At 37.5% G+C, this 21,612-nt stretch overlaps 2 protein-coding genes across 8 annotated transcripts in view; one reads left to right on the forward strand and one right to left on the reverse strand.

Moving 5' to 3' along the window:
- The window catches only part of GARRE1 (granule associated Rac and RHOG effector 1), a 54,663-nt gene extending 33,373 nt beyond the window's left edge, over window positions 1-21,290 (forward strand). For both annotated transcript variants that reach the window (XM_042877220.1, XM_042877221.1), the window contains exons 3-14: window positions 733-939; window positions 2,803-2,943; window positions 3,223-3,318; window positions 3,453-3,614; window positions 4,531-4,689; window positions 9,134-9,231; window positions 10,704-10,829; window positions 11,469-12,457; window positions 14,794-14,959; window positions 15,862-15,996; window positions 17,556-17,634; window positions 18,742-21,290. In XM_042877220.1, coding sequence (XP_042733154.1) covers window positions 733-939; window positions 2,803-2,943; window positions 3,223-3,318; window positions 3,453-3,614; window positions 4,531-4,689; window positions 9,134-9,231; window positions 10,704-10,829; window positions 11,469-12,457; window positions 14,794-14,959; window positions 15,862-15,996; window positions 17,556-17,634; window positions 18,742-19,065 — 2,682 coding nt within the window. In that variant the 3' untranslated portion in view covers window positions 19,066-21,290. The remainder of the gene's footprint in view (window positions 1-732; window positions 940-2,802; window positions 2,944-3,222; window positions 3,319-3,452; window positions 3,615-4,530; window positions 4,690-9,133; window positions 9,232-10,703; window positions 10,830-11,468; window positions 12,458-14,793; window positions 14,960-15,861; window positions 15,997-17,555; window positions 17,635-18,741) is intronic.
- SS18L2 (SS18 like 2) overlaps window positions 1-21,612 on the reverse strand; it is a 50,010-nt gene that overhangs the window by 26,968 nt on the left and 1,430 nt on the right. For 2 of the 6 annotated variants that reach the window (XR_006180236.1, XR_006180238.1), the window contains 2 exons: window positions 21,170-21,240; window positions 20,874-21,071 (listed from right to left, as the gene is read on the reverse strand). The gene's annotated coding sequence lies outside the window, so the exon portion shown is untranslated. Of the gene's footprint in view, window positions 1-8,343; window positions 8,396-11,313; window positions 11,546-15,859; window positions 15,981-20,873; window positions 21,241-21,612 lie in introns of those variants that run through there. The other 4 variants (XR_006180237.1, XR_006180233.1, XR_006180235.1 and 1 more) reach the window with 4 other exon arrangements.

Consider the following 21,612-nt stretch of genomic DNA (forward strand, 5'->3'; position numbering starts at 1 on the left):
CGCTCTTCCCTACTCTACATCCTGCTTTCCAATTGAGTAGTATTAGGTGACACGTTTCAGTGAAATGTACTGATGAGATTTGTGCCAGCGTTAGCATTCCTGTCAGACAATGCAAGTGACAGAACTGCGATTTTGTGTGTATTCTGCAGTCACTGTTGTATGCTAAAAACGGCACTACAGTGCATCTGTACCTTGTGGCAAAATGTTTTTCATGTTTGTTAGTAATTACTGGTCTGCTTGGAAAGATAAACTTTAGAATTAAACTCTTCTGATTTTGTTATCATGTCTTAAAATACAGATATATTTAGCATAAATTCAGCCAGGTCTGTGTGTTAATGTTTTTGGCTGTTGACTGTACTGTGATAACGTGCTACTGTGATTTTTATTTTTTTTGTTTCATGTGCCTGATACTACAAAGTAACTTAAAGCTTTTCATTATTTACTTCTGAGATCAAGGTAAGGTTAGTTAAAGACAACACAGAAGCTTGAATTGACTGTATCAGTCCGATCTCCTCTTAATTTGTAGAAGCTATTGCTCAGTGTTTACCATAAGTAAATGGTTAAATGCTGAGTGCTGCTTCTGGTCTGAGGCACTAGTATTTCTTCTTTTTTTTTAATTAATAAATCAAAATTTAACTTGCTCAATGCTTGGGTTAAGTGACTAAGAAAGAAGGAAAAAAAATCTGTCAAATCTCTTATTGATTTAAAAATTGGGTTTTTTTCTTCCTGCAGGTGCTTGGACGATGTTTCTTGACAGTGATGCAGGTTCACTTTCAGTTCCTGTCACAAGCTTTGCAGAAGGTCCAGCCAGTGGCACACTCTTGCTTTGCTGAAGCTGTAGCCCAAGAAAGAAAGAATGTTGGTGGAGCTGGAGCCTCAAATTTAAGCCCCACAAATGAGCTAGAAGATGCAGTGAGATCATGGAGAGGAGCAGCAGAGGTATGGAAGGCTCAGTGTAGTGACATTGTGTTGTATTCAGTGAAACAAAAGTTCAGGCCTAAGTGCCCTGATAAGGGAAGAAAATCTCTAACTTTAAAGAAATGCTGCATTTGAAGAAGGAAACTAAAATCTGTTTTACCTATGCGGTGTTTATATGATCTCTGCCCCGTGAAAAGCTTTTACTCATGATATGAATGTATATAAGGAGTGCACAATGGAAACAGCTGTTTGTTATTAGCAATTAACAGCATTCAGATATGGATCAGTGGACAGAAGGAATTATTAAAAAAAAAGTCACTGCAGATACAGGATGAAATTTTAGACGAGCGATAACTTAGGTAACATCTGTATCTTTCACATCTTGAGTGCCAGTTCCTTGTTTTTGTTTTTTTCTGAAAACTTCTGACATTGCTTGTCTTTGTGCTGAGGGAGAATTAGCTGTTAGCCTTGATGTTCCTTGCTGTATCAGTAGTTGGAATGTTCATCTTATTACTTAAATGTGCTACTCTCTGGACTTGGATTTGAGTTAGCACTGCTATCTGTGAAATCCTTTTCTGCCAAAAAAAAAGTTCATACAAGGAAAAAAAAACCAGGTTTATGAGCTTTCCTGCATTTCCTGTACGTTACTGAAGTGCACAGACAGACCAAAATGGCTTCTGACATGGAGTACGTGGTTTCCTTAGTTTCAAGTAACCAAGAGCAGCGTGTGCTTTTGAAGTCTAATTGGGCAACCCACCTGGGCACGTTAAACATCTTGCTTGGAAATCTTGTTGGGCTTTCCATTTATCAGCTAGCAGATGTCTGCAAGTTGTATCAAGGCAAATAAGCTTTCCTTAGAACTCTGAATGCAGAGGAATTATTTGTAATTCCTACTGTGGCATGAACTGCTTTCACTAGACAAAATAGAGATTGGAAATGCTTGATGTAGACTATAACATATAATCTGAACAGTTCTAATTCTGGTGTGGTTTTACTTCTTTTGTATAAAAGTAATTTGGTGTTTATTATTTCCTTTAAAATTGTGTTATAGCTTCTAGAAATGTAATTGCTATGAAGTTCATTTAAAACCTGCTTAGAATTAAAATTGGACTTAGAGATCTGGGACTCTACCCTTTTTTTCCTAACACCCCATTCCAGCTATTTCTCTGAATAAAAACTGTATTTCAAGATAGAGTTTAATACCACTATTACATTATTCAAATCAACAGTATCTGAAGTCTTAAATACAGACAGAAATAGGCTTCTCTTTGTTTTCCACTGCTCGGTAGTATTTCAGTTTTTAATTCAGGTATTCTGTGTTTAGTATTTACCATTTTTTAAAACTGAAGTAGGTAAAGCTGTTACACTCTTGTTGCCCGTGGTTAATTTTAGTCTTGTGTGGCTCTTCTCAAATTGTACCATAGTGATCACCCGTAACTTCATAAAGTGTATTTTATATACGCTGCAATGTTTGTACGTACATGACACGTATGTAGATTTTGTTTCTGTGGTAAGGATTTAAAATATGCTTTATGATAAAAGATTTAAGTTCTTCCTCATCTGAGCACATTGATCATGTGGCCATGTAACCAGGAGCCATAGTCCAGAGAAAGAATTGAATTAGTAACAGCAAACGATGCTGATTTGATTTGCTATCCAACACCATATAAATTACATGAGATTTATACTTTCGAAGTGACACTAGAAGTTGAGTCAGTTATAATAAGTAATTAGCTCCAGAACTCTTCCACCACATGCTTCTTCTAATCTCCTTTATGTTTTAAACTCTGTGTAGGTTGTTTGGTTTTGTTTGTTTTTAACTTCAGTGTGATTTTGGTTTGCTGTTGAACTTCTTAACCCAATAGTTTTTTCTTGATGTTATAGGCTACATCTCGACTGCGAGAAAGAGGTTGCGATGGATGTTTGGCAGGAATTGAAGTTCAACAGCTTTTCTGCTCACAGAGCGTAGCAATCCCTGAACATCAGCTCAAAGAGCTAAACGTGAAAATTGACAGTGCTTTGCAGGTGAGTTTTTAAAATCAGTTGCTTTCGTGTGCATCTAGTGCAGTCAGTGGGACAATGAATGAAACAGGGAGGGAATATATTACTGCAGACACCTGTACCACAGGCAGCCCTGAAGTATGAGAGGACTACAGGTATTGAACTTACGTGATAAATGTGTATACACTGCAGAACTGAGTAAAGCAAACCTACGTAACAAATTGTATATGTGTATCCAGAAACAGTGATTGCTTGCTTCTTTGCTGATGTAGCTGTTCCCTTCAACTTTCTGTTTAATGTCAGGCTTACAAAGTGGCTCTGGAGAGCTTAGGCCATTGTGAATATGCAATGAAGGCTGGCTTCCACTTGAACCCAAAAGCTATTGAAGCAAGTCTTCAGGTAGGATCTGCTAAACCTGCTCTTTCATCCCTCTGCACCTTAAAAATAACTATTAAAAAAAAAAAAAAGAATTGGACTCATGAGGATGTTTTCATTATCTTCATTTCCTTCTAATCTATTTCTTTATGCTTCAGGGCTGTTGCAGTGAAGCCGAAGCCCAGCAAACAGGAAGGAGACAGACTCCACCTCAGCCAATTCAGTGTGAATTGCCCACTGTACCGGTTCAGATAGGGCCGCACTTTCTGAAAGGAATATCCTTTAACGAGTCTGCAGCAGAAAACCTGAAGCTGAAAACGGTAATAGTCCTGAATCTAACCACAATGGTTAACAAATAAAATGAGAATCAGTAGAACTCCTTAAAACCCAGAGAAAAACCACAGTAGTTCAGTGCCAACTTGTACTTAAAAGTGCGTATTTTTAGCCTGACTTCCTGTGGAATCGAGGTGTGATAACGCTGTGGGCTCACTCCTCCCTCTGATAATGTTTAAACCACCTAGGCAAATTCAGTCTGGTGTAAGAGAAACACAGAAGTCTAAGAGGTAATTGGGGTTCTATAAACTTTTTAAAAACAGGTATCAAAATATGAAGAGGAATCCTTACAGATGTCCTTAGCAGGCGATGGGCTTTAGAGCTTATATAATCTTAGGTGCCAAAACCAGTCAGGACTGTGCCTTCTGCTGCTAAGGGAAGTACTTTAAAATAAACAGTATTACGATATCTTTTCTTTCATGCCTTCCAAACTTTAAGCAATCTTTCTAAGTCAACTTAAAATGTATTTTTAGAAGTTGTAAAAAAGTTAATTGAATTTTCAATGTAGAGAAAATGTAAAAGGTGTCCATTGAGAAGTAATTTGGGGATTTTAATCAGCTTTTTCCAATTTTTAGATAAGGCCAGTCCTTGCTCCTGAAAGTGTTGAAACAGCCAACAACTTAAAATGTTTTTCTTCTGTCTTGGAAGTGACTTTTGTAGTTTCGATCAAACTGTTCTGCAAAAGCTGAATACTGTTTATGGTGTTGGAGTTCTGTGTTCAAAATTGCACACGGTGACTACAATGTTTCTGTTCTGCAGCTAAGGTCTTACAAGTAGGACCCTGGAGAGGTAGCACATGTAGCAATAGGTGGCTGAAAAGCTTTTGAAAACTGTGTACATATGGAGGCCATTAATGTTAACATTTCTGAATCACATGACAAATGTGTTTGGTTTTTTTTCCAGCACACAATGTTGCAACTAATTAAAGAAGCTGGATGCCATAATGGACTTACACCACGGGATGACTCTCCTGTTACTGAAGTACTAAATCAGGTTTGCCCTTCGACTTGGCGTGGAGCCTGCAAAACTGCTGTACAGTTGTTGTTTGGCCAAGCAGGACTGGTAAGTAATAGAGATAGGCTTAGCCAAAAAAAGGGCTACTTCAACATTCTGAAGAAAAACTAGGTATTTTAAAGTGTTTGAAAATTAATTTCCTACATCTTGCTCCAAGTTTCTATTTTTAACATGCAGCTAACTTTAGTTATAAACAAGATGTATCCTCATGGAATGCAAGTTTGTAGATGCTATCTGTAGTTGTTGGGAACAGGGGAAGACAAGAAATGAAACTTCAGTTCTAATAGTGAAATAGGAAATGTTTGAATCTTTCCTGTTTAATAAAACAAAGCAAACAACAAGAACCTTTCTCTCAGCTCTTTTTTTTTTCCTTTCTCGTTCAAGTGGAAGCTTGGTTTTACTGCTGAACAGAAAGCAGTAAGTCGTCTAGTTGTCTACACCAAGTAATGCAACCTGGTGCCTCCAGCAGAAGGCATAGCACTTAATGCCTTTCTGCAGACGTATATCCTTTAGAAGCAAATGAGCAAAAGGCACCATAGATTCTACACTGTGTAAGGATTTAGTAAAAACAGGTGTTTGAAATGCATTTTGATAAGAAAATGCACTTGCACTCCTATAACTAGTTCCTGCGATCTCTTCATTTAATGAAGAGTTTGTTGATAAATTCATTTTTTTAGACTTGAGTTTTACTCGACAGGGCAAATAAAATGGGGACAGGAGTGCAGTAGGATAGGATGAAATTGATGCACAGAGGTGTACCATAGCCTACAATAGTTTCTATCAAGTATTCTTTGAATCATTTCTGGGCTAAATGCTGTTGATCATTTATTGATGCCTTGTTCGAGGTGAATACAGACTGCCAGAACTGAAACAAATTGCAATTTCAAATGGAAAGATCCTTATTGCTAATACCTTGCAAATACATTTTTCAAGCAAATAACTGATTAAGTGACCTTGCCTAACCTCCATTCTTAGATCATTGATCCGTATATTTTTTGGTACTGTTAATACATTCTCTAGTAATGGTGAATGTTGGATGCATCTATTTCAGGTTTCCTTTGATATTAGGTATTAGATATCCCCTTGACATGAAATATGCTGGACAACTGGATTTAAGTCATGGTTGTTTGTAACAACGCAGTTGGATTGAAGGCTTAAAATGAAAGAGACAAACCATCAGTATCATAACAGCAGTGTGACGTAGAGGGAAGTGGTAGTAAAATAAGCACTTTATATAAGGAAATTTTACAGAGAGAGGTTTAAGAGGGTTGCATCTTTGCAGGGAGGGGTGCACTTTGAAATAATAGGATTGATCAAATTTGTATGTAGGTGTTTACTAGGAAAATGCGTGTTAAATGCATGAACAACTAGAAAAAGGGCCATAGTTAAGTCAGACTGTCTTTGGCTGATAGGATGCTGGGAGACAGCAGCAAGGTGTGGGAAATGGGGCCACAAAAGAAGTGTTTGTCAGCAGCCCTATGGAAGTATGCAGTAATTCCTTAGCAGTTCTTGCCTTCTGAGCATCTAGATGAGGAATGCCTTGGAGGATGCTGCACTCCCCACTGCTTCCTTTCCAGCAAAACAAAAGCTTGGGGGTTTCAGTGTTGTGTACGCCCAAATCTTGCCCCGATCAGATTTTGAGAGTGGCCCAAGGCAAATTTGAACTCAGGAGTCTGGAAACCTGGTATCCCCTAGTCTAGACATAACTTGTTAGACCTGCTGGTAACTGTATCACTGATACTCTTTGGGTTTATCATAACATATGGAGAGTTGTCAGTATAATCTTATTATATGTTCTCCCATATGACAGTGCTGATACAAAGAGTATTATCTCCAGTAGAAGCATGAATGTCTTTGCCTGAATCTCTTGTTCTGAAAATAGCAGGTTTCTATCTTCAGTTACACAGTAATGAGCTGTACACATAGTTGAAGTACTTGTAAGCCTTATGTCTGAATTCATTCTCACTTTTGATTTGTTACAGTATAAATGGGTGTGAAGGTATAAAATATGTGCCTTTTTTTTTTTTTTTTTTTTAATTACATGATTCAATTATGCCTGTATGTAGTCTCATGCAATGATGAGAAACTGTAATTTATTTCTTTAAAGCCTTCTTTGGGTGGAGATGAGGGAGGAAACACCTTTAAAACAAGAACAATGGATGTCTGATGCACAGGAAGCTATCCAGTGAGCACCTAGCAGGCAGGGAGTGAGAAACATGTTTATTTTATTTTGTGTGCAACTCGGATAAATGTATCATTGGACAAGATTATGCAGTCTTTCGTTCACTGCTTTTGAGAACTAAGCTATCTGTGTTAGTTCAGAGTGGTGAGTTAAGCAAAGTCAATATCAAACTTAAAAAGGAACACTGATACGCTCACTATCTTTGGCCTGTCGTGCCATGTGCCTTTGCAGAAGGAACTCTTGATAAGTGCAGAAAGTGCAATGAGGTGTAAATTAGATTGTTTTATTGTTTCAGGTTTTTAACTTAAAGAATTTCTGGAATTGTAGGGGTGTGTGTGTGTGTATGTATATTCTAAGGTAATATCTGGATATACGTATGTGCTAAGTGGTGTGTGTGTAAAGAATTCCTGTCTTTTCAGATTTAGGTCAGCTAAGTAAATGTATGTTTGAATAAAAAGATGCAGGAATTAAAGTAATTCAGAGGATGAATGGAAATAAAACTTTGAATTGGCATCCTGCAAACAAAATACTTCAACTTTGTCTCTAGTTAGCCATCCTTCCCTGTGCTTACTGATCTTTGTTAGCAGAAAACATGCACTGTGGGAGCACTCAATCTCCTAGTAGTTTTAAATCTGAGATGTTGTAACTGTGACCAAATGTTGAGAAATGTGACTTTTTTTTTTTAAAGGGAAGAAGGAGGAAAAAAAAAAAGTCAAACAAATGCAGGGAAAACCCCTCCCAAGAGCAGTGGCACTACAGTGCATCACTTCCAGGAACTGACCTAGATTTGCACCAATTAAAATTTTACTTCTTGACTGATGTGAGATTGATCTGAGATGCAGACAGTACTTCTGGGGGAAGCTGAGGGGAAAAGAAGAATTACTACTTAGTTGATCTCACCTTAGTCCAATTATAATTGCAATATAGCTAAATCTATACCAAATTATTTAAAATTAAAATGGTGCAAATATGAAGAAAAAATAATGGTGTTGCACTGTTACTATGTTAGGTATCATCGTGAATGGGTAATAGCATTTTTCCACATGCTTAGACTGTGCTTAGACAGATTTTGCAAGTCCAGATAAACCTGAGCAAATGTTCAGAGACAGCTAGAGGAAAATGAAGGCCTTATGTGAAAATATTGAGATGGTAGGAGATAGTAAAGCTTAAGTATTGTTGGAGGGGTTTGGTAATTCAGGAGAAGAGAATCTCAGCTCTATTTATATTTCACCTTTCTTCATAAACAGTAATAGACTACAGGACAGAAGTAGAACAAGTGTAGGATGATTGCAAAAAAGCCAGTAATGCCCCTTGAGGCTTATTTATGCTGGAGGACTTTTTGCCATTTCAAGGATAAATGGTACAGCTAATCTGCTAGTCACCAGAGCAAGACGTGCTGAATGTTGCCAAAAAGCTGCTGGTTCAGCACGACCAAAATAGGAAATTATGGAAGTGATCAAAAAGGCCAGCTCATGCAGACTGGACAACAACAGAGAGCACAAACCAAATATGGAACTTACTATCACTGGTACTGAAGTTTAAATGAAGTTGGAGTGAATCCATTCCTTCTCACTTTCCATTTAAAAAAAAAAAAAAAAAAAAAAAAAGGGTTCATAACAGATTAATTTTCAAGACTTTCATTTTCCATATAAATTCATGATGTCTTACAGAAGGCTTAGAGTTAAAAAAATAAAAAATAAAAAATTGAACAGTCAATTTTCTTCTCTTTACTACTATTAATTCTCTGTTACCTACAGTACCATTGGATAGAGATATGCTGGTATACGATTTTGTAATCGTGAAAGTTTGTGTAGGGGGGTGCTAAAAATTGCAGGGTATGTGGAGACTTTCAGGCTAAATACTCTTTGTCTGTAGCATGGTATGCATTATTTAAAATATTTTGAGAAATAGGTGTTCGGGGGCTATTAAGGTAGCAACTGTGTTAGACTTCTCACATATAAGAGCTGTTACACAAATCCATTGATAACTACCAGCTGCTACGTAAAGACATTGGTAACTACATGGTGACTCAGTGCAGTCGAGAAGAATGTCCTTGAAATATGGGCTAATGTATCAAACTGATCAGTTTACATACTTTCATTTTTTCTTTCCCCAAGAAATTTCAGTACAAATTAACATATGATGATGATTTTGAGTTGATTTGTTTTTATCTGGTTCTTTGTACATTTTTGTACAGAGGTTCTTTGTAGTGTGGCAGGGAGCTGAGACTATTGCATCTTGACTACAGGGGTGATAAAAGCAACTATAACTAATTCCTAAATTGTCTTTTGTTTTCATATTATTTTCTAGGTGGTTGTGGACACAGCACAGATTGAAAATAAAGAAGCCTATGCTCCTCAAATAAGCTTAGAAGGATCTAGAATAGTGGTGCAAGTTCCATCAACTTGGTAAGTGAAAGTACTGCCCTGTAGATCATCCTAGTAGGTATGACAGAAATACATAGGAAGGAATACAGTTCAGCACAAGTGGAGCAGGAACTGCTATGTAATTATGGCTTATCTTCCTTAAATTCCTTTATGTGGAACTGACTAAATGCCACTATTCATCAGACTGACCAGCAGTTGTACCTGAGCTGTCTTTGTATTAATGCTCCCTCTGTTGGCGGCAGTGGAAGGGAAGCAAGGCTGGTGCACAAGAGCAGAAGAACAGTAAAAGCTAGATGAAGAAAGTTAAATAAATATAAATCCAGAAATATTCCTGTTACTCTCCCTGGCAGTCCTGGGTGCTGAGATCAGTAGAAGAGTTTTAGCTCTTAACTAAGATGTTCTTTAGGTGCTGTTGTGAACTGCAGAACTCTGTGGTTCAAGAGGTGCCATTCCTACTGGTTTAACTAGCTGCCTAGGAAAGCATAACATTAATTTGCACTTTGAGGTGAGGTTGTCTTCCCTTTTGAAACAATAATTTGGAATTACAATATTTCCTTTATTTCTTCAGTGTACTTGGTGTTATGAACTTCGGTGTAAAACACTGCATTCATCTGAATCCTTAGTGAGATAGCCTGTTGCTGATGGTACCAATGGTGCGTCCAGAAGTACAAGTCAGCCCACGATCTTTATCCAAATTCATCTTTAATCCCACTATGGGGTATGAACTGGCACTTCTCTATTCCCTTTACATAAATTGCTCTATTGTGAAAGAACTAAAATACTGCTGAGCACTTTGTGCCAGCGTTTGGCATCTCTGAAAGAGCTCCACCTGCTGACACACTGAGAGAGTGCCTGTTTATTCATCTCTGCTGAAGGGGCTCATTAAATAATTGACAGCTGTGCCAGTACTTAAATCCAGGTTATTCTGATCTCACCTCAAATTAAATCCTAATTCCATAGATTATTGAAGAATTACAGTAAGCATGCATCTTCACAGATCAGTAAAATCTTCCACAGATTACTGGATATGCTGAACCATTTTTCTCACTGAGTGTGTCAGGCTGGGTGTTCCTAGGATGGGACATCTAGAGTGCACTCAAGATTTACAGTTCCTGCACCTTGTCTTTTTGTCAGGCTTGTTGAGTGCTCTTGCCATTTCCTAGAAAACAGGATTTCTTGTGTTTTTTTTTTTATTTCCTAATATGCCTTAATCATGCCTGCTCAGCTAAACAGGAAATCATCAATCTTGACTTTGAAAATAAATGATAAAACTCTTGCCTACAACGAAATTTTCTTATATACTCAACAGTTAAAAAAAAGAAACTGGGGCTGTGGTATTAGTCCTTGGGAATCCTCAGGTATTCATATGTTATACTGCCTTGCTAGTTGTACCTTTGCAGGAGCAAAAGTAGCATATTAATTAGCCTTTCATTGTCTGACTAGCATGGTAAAATTGTTCAGTGTGGAATTCAAAGTTGTGATTTTGATTACAGGTGTCTAAAAGAAGATCCAGCAACAATGTCTTTGCTACAGAGGAGTCTGGATCCAGAGAAGACTTTGGGACTAGTAGATGTGCTCTATACTGCTGTGTTTGACATACCACGGTGGAAGGAGGGAAGGTACATCTCCTCTTGAGCCTGTTGTTTAAACAAAGTCATCGCTGTTGAAAAGACTATACTGAGGAATTTAGTTTCTGGTTAACCAGAAAGAGAAATCACTGGTCAAACAAAGCAAGAAACTTGTACTCTATATAGGTAATCTTGTGAGTACGTATGTGAGTACGTTAAAAAACCAAACAGAAAAACCCTAGCAGTTTACCTATGTGCACAAAAGTATTTTTCTCTTGCATAAAAAAACCCACTTGATTTATATTAAATAAATATTTTCATTTGTATCTTGAAGTGCAATTAAAAATTCTTTAGGAGAATAGTAAATGCTACTGCATATCACAGAGTTACAGAATAGTTGGGATTGGAAGGGAGCTCTGGGGATCATCTCGTCCAACCTCTCATACAAGCAGGCTGCTGTAGAGCACGTTACCCATGACTGTGGGTAGTAATAGTTTGAATTGCTATTGTAAGTAGCCAGTGAACTAGCAATCTATTAGAGAACTCCAGTTTTATTTCTTCCACTTTCTATTACCCAAATGCACATTTTTCTGCAAAATAAAAACTCAGTTAAATGTCTTTATGTATCCAGTGCAGTGTAGGATAAATGGGATTTGTTGGGTGGTTTGATACATGTTTTTGTTGATGCAGGGAGCAAGCTTTGCCTTGTATTCAGATCCAGTTGCAGCGTGAAATCTCAGACTTTGGGAACCAAGTTGACATGCCATCTGGAAATGGAAGCAAATCTTCAGGTGGTCTACAAAAGACATTTTCAAAACTGACTTCACGGTTTACAAAAAAAACTTCCTGCACCAGTACAAGTAATAGTGGAAGTTATTCAATCCCCAGTACACCTTCCAAAAATGTCTTCATAAGTTCCAGCTCAGAGGAGAAGGCTAAAATGCCCACTAACATAGATGCACGGCTACAAAGCATTTTGAACATTGGTAACTTTCCTAGGACCACAGATTCACTGCAGTCAATCCAGAGCACAAATAATCAGATAGTAAATGGGTTTTTAGTTGAAAGACAGGACAACTTCTTCAAACTGGATGAAGGCAAGGATGACAAAGGTATGAATTTACCAACTGACCAAGAAATGCAGGATGTCATAGATTTCTTGTCTGGTTTCAACATGGGCAAATCCCAGCAGACTTCTCCAATGGTGAAAAGAAGAAACTCTATTGCATCCTCTACAGCAGCAGAACAAAAATCAGGAACAGTACAACAGCAGCCCCAGTCTGTCTCTCACACACCACTGCATCCTTCTCAGCAAGGCTTGTCACAGCAACAACAGTCACAAAAGCAGCAGCAACAAATGCAATATTACCAACATTTGCTTCAACCTATCGGACCACAGCAACGTGTACCTGCCAAATGGCTGACTAATTCTTCACAGCAGCCAGCCCAAACTGTTGGAGCTGGATTATCTCATTTAAACCAGTGGAATAATCCTGGTTTTTCAGATTTAAGCTCTGACTTGTACAGTTTGGGTCTTGTGAGCAGCTATATGGACAATATGATGTCAGAGATGTTAGGACAAAAACCACAAGGACCTAGAAACAACACATGGCCAAATCGTGACCAAACTGATGGAGTGTTTGGAATGCTGGGAGAAATTCTGCCCTTTGACCCTGCAGGTGTGTGTGCTTTGCTTTATTACTTTTTAGGAAGATCCTATCACAAATAGAAGAATACTGTTAAATATTCTTAGCAGTAATTATTTCCTAGTACTATTTACCAGATGCTAAGGTTATTAAAAATAGAGACAGGTATTTCTGTATGCCTTTTTTTTAACGTAGGTTGAACTGAAGTACAAAAAAAAGTAAGTAAAAAATGTCATTGTTTCATTAAAAAAACAAACAGAATTTTAACAAATTCCATGTTTATCTCAGTGGTAGTTCTTACCTTTCCTATAGGGACCAGATAAAAGTGTTGAAACTTACAGATAACGCTCTTCCTGCTGTTAATTTTTTAGATTGTTTAAAAGAATAGCATTCAGATCTGCGTATTTTGCCTCCCCCATCAATTATTCTTCCTGCTCTTTACCAGTCTTGCACTCTAGAGGTACGACTGAATTGCATCTTTCCCATATCCCTGCTTTCTCCCTTCAGTATGAGAATCACACCAATTCCTGCTCTCCGGCTGTTATTGCATTGAAAAGCTTGGATGCTAACGGGTTAGAGACTAAGGAGCAAGTGTCATGTGGTTTGCCAAGTATGTTGGAGCCACTGGTAAACTGTAAATGTATGGGGATTATTATTAAAGATGAAGTGAGATAAAATTTTATGGTTATAAGCAAACAACTTAGAGGCTATCAAATTGATTATAGAATCTGGGACTAAGAGGAGATTAATAATACCACTTGAGATCAACAGACCAGTCTGTTCTCTTACAGATGTATCTGTTGGTGTGGAACGTAGCTACAGGATTTCGTACTGTGCATTTATTAAAAGTGCCAGAACAATCTTTTCTAAAACCACTTTATCATTTTTCTGCTGTTACCTGTGTGTGTGTGTGACAAAAAATCTTCAACCAAATAGATTGGAATTAGAACCTTTCTTCATATAACATGCCAGGTTGAACTGTGATGTTGTTTGAAATCTAAGCTTCAGTTAGTGTAGTACAGAAAGCTTTAAATACGCACACAAAAAAAATCATTTTCTGATTTCCTTAGGAGTTGTGCTCCTAAGTCACTTGAAACAAATTGGGTTACTTGATGAGTATTTTTAGTCTGAAAATAATGACTTTTCAAGGGAAAAATCTGCTAATTAAGAATTTATAGAATTGATGGGGTTTTTTACGGTCAAAGGCCTCAGTGACTGCCAAAAATGTATTCTGCAGTATTTTCATAAGGAATGACTGCGGTATCAGTAAAGAGAAGATTGATACATCTGTATTTTTACAGGTGAACCTATCTCATGAAAGGGTGTTTATCTGTTCTTACAGAGGTAAAATTGACACAAGTTGCTATTTTGCATATAACTGTAATTTAACACCTCATGCTACCCACAGAACAAAACTATTCTTGCCCTTCAGAACCTATCCTTTGATCTGAGAATATGTCTAACTTCCAGCCTCAGATTAAATTGACATAAAAGTATTTCTCAAACTAAGTAGTAGTGGCAACACTTTGTTTCTGTACAGCTGTCAGGTAGCTCTGTTCCTTGTTCATACAATAAAGGATGTCTAGAAACAAAGGTAACTTTTTTTTTTTTTAGTTTTAATTTGAGTGCACCAGAACATTAGAGCTCTTCTTTTGTAAATGTGCTAAAAAATAAAGCTTTCCTTCAAATGCTGAACTGAACATAGGGAAGCAATCAGATGAACAAAAGGTATTTTGATTTGTTTTCCAAGCTGTGCACTTTAAGACTTTGTGTGCTAAAAATTACTATTTGTTTTCAGTAAATATCAATCTTACCCTGAACTGCTTAGTACTTCAGGATCAAAATGTTTTCAGAATGGCTGTGGTCTTTGTAAGAAGTAGGAGCTTCTGGGCTGCATGTTTTAATGAGATCAGTCTGAGCGTTTGGTCTCTTGAGAAGCAAAATCACAGCATGGATGGAAATCGTTTTGTGATCCTGAATCAACAGTAATAATTCAAATATTGTTTTTCTGACAATGGATAAATATCCAGTCTCCAATTTAGTCAGTATCTGATGCCGGACATTTAAGGGCACAGGCGTGATCATAGTCACAAAATACTGCTCTTCAGAGGGGATGCAAGGGACAGGTGTAAAAGATGAGAATTCCAGATGAGAATTATTATCTACCATGTACAACACATCTACTTTTTATTAAAACATTTCCTATTCAGTGTTCAGTGCTCCATCAAGAAGTATAAATGGTTTAGCATTAACCGTCAGTGAGAAGGAACTTCTTTTCTATGGTCAGGTCTAAAGGATTAAATGAAAGAGTTAAATGCAGTAGCAGTAGCTGAATGTCAGCTACTGACTTCATGATTTCTTTTATTTAGTTGGGTCTGATCCAGAGTTTGCCCGCTATGTTGCTGGGGTCAACCAGGCTATGCAACAGAAAAGGCAAGCACAGCACGTCCGTCGTCCAAGCAACACACGAAGCAACTGGCTTCTGCCTGATGACCCTCACAAAACCTGGCCCTTTCCTGAGTACTTCACAGAAAGGTAAGAGAATGGTTGAGCCACTTTGTTATCAATTTTTTTTTATTTGGGTCAGTTCTACACTCGAAACTTGGCAGGATATGGGAATAAGAGCTGTATTTTTTTTCTGATTGCTGCTGCACCAGTCAAAGCTGCAGCTCATGGCAAGAGTAAAAAAAATCTGAGCCCTTTCTGCTTTCTTGGTACTAAAGAACTGGCATTTGTTTGATATGATTCTGAAAGTAGAATGCATACTAAGTTTGACTCAGAGGATATGAGGACTTCATAACAGATCCACTTGGAATGTTCCTATTTCAGTATCTTTAAAATGTTTAAGACCTAGTTTTGATGAGGAGTGATTCTATGAAAGTTGCAACACCTGACTTAGTTCAACTAATCAACATCAACAGATTTCAGATGCTCAATCTTATTACTTTAAGGCATGTCACCATACCTTACAGAAAGTTAGTGGTTTTTAATGTCTTCCAAGTTGTAACTTTATTATGAAACAAGTGTTTCAAGATCCTCTGCCTGTTCATCTACATAGCTACAGCTATGAGTCTAAGGCTAGTTTAAAACCAGTAGGACAAGGGTGTTTTCTAGCTCAGTTATATAGTGAAAGAGCTGAGTGCTTAGTGACTGCAAAACCAAGAATCATTTGTTTTTCCTTCTTAACTAGGACAGACTGTGTTATTTTAGTAGAATATCTAGATATAAACTGATTGTAACAGACAAAGCAGCGATACAATCCCTCAGAAGTAAATACATGAAAGTATTTGTGTTAGTTCTACATTTAACAAAATATTGAAATTTCTTTGTGCCCTTGAGGTATCATCTGTCACTGAGATTCAGCATAACTAACTAGAGCATACGGTCTGGACCAAGCAGTATAGATAGAAGAACTAATAAAATGTTTTGTCTTACAGTGATGTGACAAACAGCTGGTCTGGTACTCAAGGAGATTCTGCCAGCTCGAGTGATGAGACCTCCTCAGCCAATGGGGACAGCTTGTTCTCCATGTTCTCAGGGCCAGACCTCGTCGCTGCTGTAAAGCAGAGAAGGTTAGAAAAATGAACAGAAATACATATCGCTATATAAAAATTTGGGGTGTTTTGATAATTTGAGGGCACAGGTAATTGACTCCTGTCAGTCAGGTAAAGTTACATGAATGTTGGTTTGTGTGCTACACACAATCAGTGAATCAGTGTATGCTGTGTATGATCTTAATGCTAGGGGTTCACAAATTGAGTTACGTTAGCAGCTAAATCTTAATACACATTAACATCTGTACAGATAGCCAGCTGCTGGCTGAAACTGATTATGCCTAGAAGGAGCTGACAGTCTCCCTGTAAGATGGTCTGTCTGGGAGGGCACTTCTTCCTAAAGTACTGGGGTCTTAGAGATGATCTTTGAATTGGTTTTATGAACTGTACTGCAGTGTAGCTTTTATTATGAAACAAGTGTTTCAAGATCCTGAACTGCCCCTGCACAGTTTTGATACCAGCAAGTTCCTATTCCCTGGCTTCTCTGCAGCTTTGTGGTACTTGATAATACTACCCTTAAAGTGTAAACTTCTGTCTAACGTTGGCCACCAACACCATTTCAGTAGTTTAAAATACTTAAATACTGACTATTTGCTCCTTTTCTTTCTGATCAAAGAGGGAGTTTAATTATATTCCTAAATAAGCTCAGTAACTTAAAAACTAAGCTAGGATTTTAAAATATGAATTATTAACAAGTGAATTCAACTAACTGTGAATACACTGAAATGTAATAGTATAAATTAGAATGTAGTTACTTCCAGCTTTCCCAAAGGGCTTATAGCTCTGTCTTTGAAACCTCAGTGATTCCATGCTAGGGGTTAGTTAAGAGGATAAAAGGCACAACAGAAAGTATGAATTCCCACCAAATAAGGCACAAGATGAAGCATGATTTCTGACCAAATTTCAATCTGGAATTAAACTCTCAGCTTATTTTTAGAAAAGGTTTTAAAAAGTAAAATATTCAGTGACCAAATACTTTTAAAATTAATATTTGATCAGAAACAAAATCAGAGTTGATGCTTTAGAATACAGCTGTCTACTCTTGGTGACAGGAAAAAAATCAGTGGCCACACCAACAGTTTACTGCAGATTACCACAGAAGTTATTTTTATATGCACTGGGGTAAAGAAAGTATGCTGGGGTAAAGTAAGATGAAACTAAGGCAAACAAGTTGAAAGGACTTGACTAAGCCAGGAGGTGCTTTCTGAATTTGTACCTTTACCAAAACTTTTAAGAGGGGACAAAAATAAATGCTGAATTGAAATAACTGGGAGATCGTTGTCAAATAAACATCACAGCAGAAGACCAGCTCATCTTCCTTGTTCATCTCCACAAAAACGTGCTGTTGAAGCTGTTGCTGCACTGTCAAGTCTCTGACAGTATTCAGTAACAAATTTCTTGCCGCAATAACTTGTACTTTTACCTCTATTAAGAAAAAATATGAGATGAAATGCCACTATACATTCTAGGCTGTTAAATAAGACAGAGCAGAACTACAGAATGGTATTCTAGTGGCATATTAATGCATGTGACTAACCTAAAAACAAATCAAACTAAATGTTGCTTTCTTGGGGCAGAAAACACAGTAGTGGAGAACAGGAACCTAGTACACTACCATCACCACCTCTTCTTTCTGCAGTAGATGACCGTAATCAGGTAAGTGGAAAACATCTTTGTTTAGTCATCTGTCCTGCGTGTGTTTTGGAGTGGTTTTCTTTAGGAAATCAACTAGAATAGAAGCTGTAGCTCCATATTCCTTACCTTGACTAAAACACAAACGATTTACACTGAAGTAGTACTAGATTCTTCTTTTTTCTTTTTTAAATGAAAAGTACCAAATTTAAAATAGGAAATAATTGAACTTCTCCCTTGTGGCAGAAATTACAGCAGAAAACACAAAGATTCAAGTTAAGCTAAGAGACAACACAGTCAACTTCAGTTTACACAAACAATGAAAGTTCCACCAGATTGGCCCTTGAGGCCAAGAAGGGCAATGGCCAGCAGGTCAGGGGAAGTCACCCCCAGCCTGTACTCTGTCCTGGTAAGGTGACGTGTGGAGTACTGTGTCCAGTTCTGGGTTACCCAGAAAGACAGGGAACATCTAGAGAGAGACCAGCAGGGGGCCACAATGACAATTAGGGGCCTGGAGATTTCTCTTAGGAGGAAAGTCTGAGACCTGGGATTGTTCTGCCTGGAGAAGGTGGTGTAGCGGAGGGTGGTGGGTAGCTGTCAATGCTTATAAATTCTTAGAACGCTTAAAGGGTGGGAGTCCAGCAGCAAGTCAGGGGGCAGTGGGCACAACCTAGAACACAGAAAGTTCCATTAGGAAACAGAGCACTGAAATGGGTTGCCGAGAGGTTGTGGAGTCTCCTTCTCTGCAGGTGCTCAAAACCTGCCCAGATGCATTCCTGTGCACCCTACTGTAGGGAATTGCTGTAGCAGAGGGGTTGGACTTGATGACCTCCAGAGGTCCCTTCCCACCCCTACAGTTCTGTGATTCTGTTAATTACCTGCCTTACTAGAAATTGTAACTTTCAGCAGGGCTGCTGGTCATCAAGCAAATGTGCTGAATAAAGGTTTTTCAAGAGGCAAATACTGTATGGGCTATGAGCTGTATATATGCATCAATTCTGTTTTTAAAGATTAATCCTCTGAAAATGTTGTAGTTAAGTACTGTCTCAAAATAAAGTACATGGATCAAAAAACAACAAAACAGAAAAACCAACCCGCTTCACAAACCAACAACTATTTCTGTTTTCTCAGGATAACAAAACCAAAACGTGGCCTCCAAAGGCACCCTGGCAACATACGTCCTCTGTCACGAATACACTACCCAGTCAGAGCACATCTCTGTACCCTATGAGCAGCCCTGTCAGCCAGTGGAGTGACACGATGCAGATCCTTCAGTCACCCGTGTGGGCGGCAGCCAACGACTGTGCTCCATCGACAGGCATTTCCTCTAGCTTTGCCTATGCGCAGCAGCAGCAGTCACAGCAACAGGCTTCCCAGCACAAACAGATGAATAAGGGCTTTAAATCTTTTCCTGTAAAGCACGAACGCAGACCATCTTACCTGCATCAATACTGATTGCTTTTCATATTGGGAAATGCAGCACAGGGCCAAATAGTTATGAAGTACGTGTACTTTTTTCACAATTGTATGTTGGCTATATCCTGTTCATCTTATTAAATAGGGAATCGAGGGGGGCTTGAGGAGAGGTATAAAAACTCTTGACTCTTATTTACAGTGCTGAGCAATATGGCCAATGTGTTTGTTTGTACATGAAACAGCCCAAAACTGTGATGTAGAAATGCTTTTAAAAATATCTATATTGCCTTTACTTTCAAAAGCTTTTTTTTAAAAAAAAAAAACTGCTGAAGGTCTACCATACAAAAAAACACTGTATTTTGTAGCTATTTTTCATATAGATTTATAGTTGACATCTTACTGAAACACAATGAATATGTTGAAGCAAACATATAGTGGTCACTTTGCTCAATGCTGTGTTTGAATTTACAATGGACAAGCTGGAAAGCCTTTGTTTCTTCCATAAATGGCCTGTGGGCAACTTTTTTTTTTTTTTAAATGAAGTGTAAGTGCAGCTTTTCATGTGCCACACAAGCGAGTTCATTATAAAACTGTTGCAGAAGCAGTTGTGAAATTGAGTGCTGTGGTAGTTTCCTTCCTCAAAGTATAGATCAGCAGAACCACTCAGATTTGTGTCACAAATGTTAACTGAGCTGCTTACAGTAGATGGCACCTGTGTGGATGACACTGGTTTTCAAATAAATAACATTTGTTAGTGCTTCATTTGGCCAAAGGCATTATCCACACAGTACTCCTTCCTGAAGTGTGTGAAAGTACAGCCTGAAAGACTACTTGCATATATTTTAAAGTCTTATTTCAGATGCTAGTTGATTTAAAAAAAAAAAAAAAGTTGTGAGCTGGCTCAGAAGATATCAGAAGTGTCACGTGGGGTAGCAGTTAGCTATAAGAACGTTATTTTTTTTAAAAGGATAAAGTAATTATTTGCAGTCAATATGTGCCATTAAGTGAACCTGTGGAATTGGGAATAATCTTCCAACCAAAGTGGGTCTGGGAGTGACTGGTGCTTAAAAAGTGAAGAACAATGGTAAATATATATATAGCTATCCCACTGTATATTAACTGAGATTACAGAAGATTCTTTATATAGTTAGAGCTTATTTAAATTTTCATATCTCATCTTTGAAAGAGACTAAAAAACCACAATATTTTCTGGTATAAGAGTTTTGACAGTATTAATCTTATTTTTGTATTTTTCTTAAGTCATATCATTCTAATATGTTAACTACTAGTAAAATGGGTTATTAGTTCTAACTACATAATTTTTCAATGAAGAGAAAGCACATTTGTTGTTTTTGTTTCTACAAACTAAGTACATCTATATCTAAAGATACCAAAAAATTAATACATATATATAAATAAGAAGTATACACAACACTAAAACTATTAAACATTTGGGTATTTAAAACCCATCCACCTTTTTTGTTTGTATGGTGATGGGCTGTATTTGCTGGCCCAGATTGTTACTTTTTGTGCTGTTTGAGGATGCCAATGTTGCCTGTATTTATGATATTGTCACCACGTTTTCTGAAAGTTCATACTTACATGTTTACAAAGATTTGTTTGCTGTACATAGACTTTTTACAGTAATGTGCTTTGCACAATCAGTGTGGCTTGTCTGTAAATTGTTGATGGTCTGTACTACTACAGTTTTGAAAACCCTCTGCTGAAAATGTTAGTGGTTACTTAACTTGATGAATGGTTTTGAGTTTCCTCAGTCTTGTCATTTAGATCTAATATTAAATCCTAAATTTGGTTGTAGTTACTGGTTATTCACACTAAGACCAAAATGGAAGTTAATGAAAACATTTTATTTTGAACTCCTCCTAACAAGTGCCAAAATTATTGCTATAGTTTGTGCAGCTGATTCATAATTACAAATGCTGGCAGGTTTCTAGATGTACAGAAGTAAATTGCAGAAACCAAGTCTGTCTGCATTTTGACCACGTAGGTGCTACTATGTCCTTCGCTTCCGATTGTTCTGAACACTGGTAATTTTAAGAGTTGTTGCACTTGGCAAATGAGTCTTGCCATTAAACTTCACTTACACTGCCAAGTGCAAGGGTTTGGTGCTTAGTTAACTTACCCTTATTGCAGTGCTTCTGTGAATAGCTAATGCTTCTGAACTGGAATTGTACATTTTGTATTTTAAAGCTTCTGTAAAAGTAAAATATTAGCTTTATTAAAGATATACATTTAATAGGTCATACCTGTTTAGAATATGCACCTTACTGAAAATGAGCAGCATCTAAAATTGTAATTTTGGTTTGTAATCAAATACCTTACTTCATTAACATAGGATTATTTAACAGTTTGAAAGTTGTTAGCTGCCTACTTACATGATATAAAACTGAACTTAATACACCATACAACCTGAAGCATCTTAAAAGATACTCTTTCATAAGAGAAAATGCCTTAACAGTATCTTTGGACTATTAGTGCAGATGAGCATTGCCATAAATAAGTAATGTGAATTTTTAGACAAGTAAATGATTTGAATGGGAGTGAGTGAAAACTTTTTTTTTTTTG

Source organism: Lagopus leucura, unplaced genomic scaffold (genome assembly GCF_019238085.1).
Source record: "Lagopus leucura isolate 7727_CA_CO unplaced genomic scaffold, USGS_WTPT01 Super-Scaffold_100017, whole genome shotgun sequence".
NCBI lineage: Eukaryota > Metazoa > Chordata > Aves > Galliformes > Phasianidae > Lagopus > Lagopus leucura.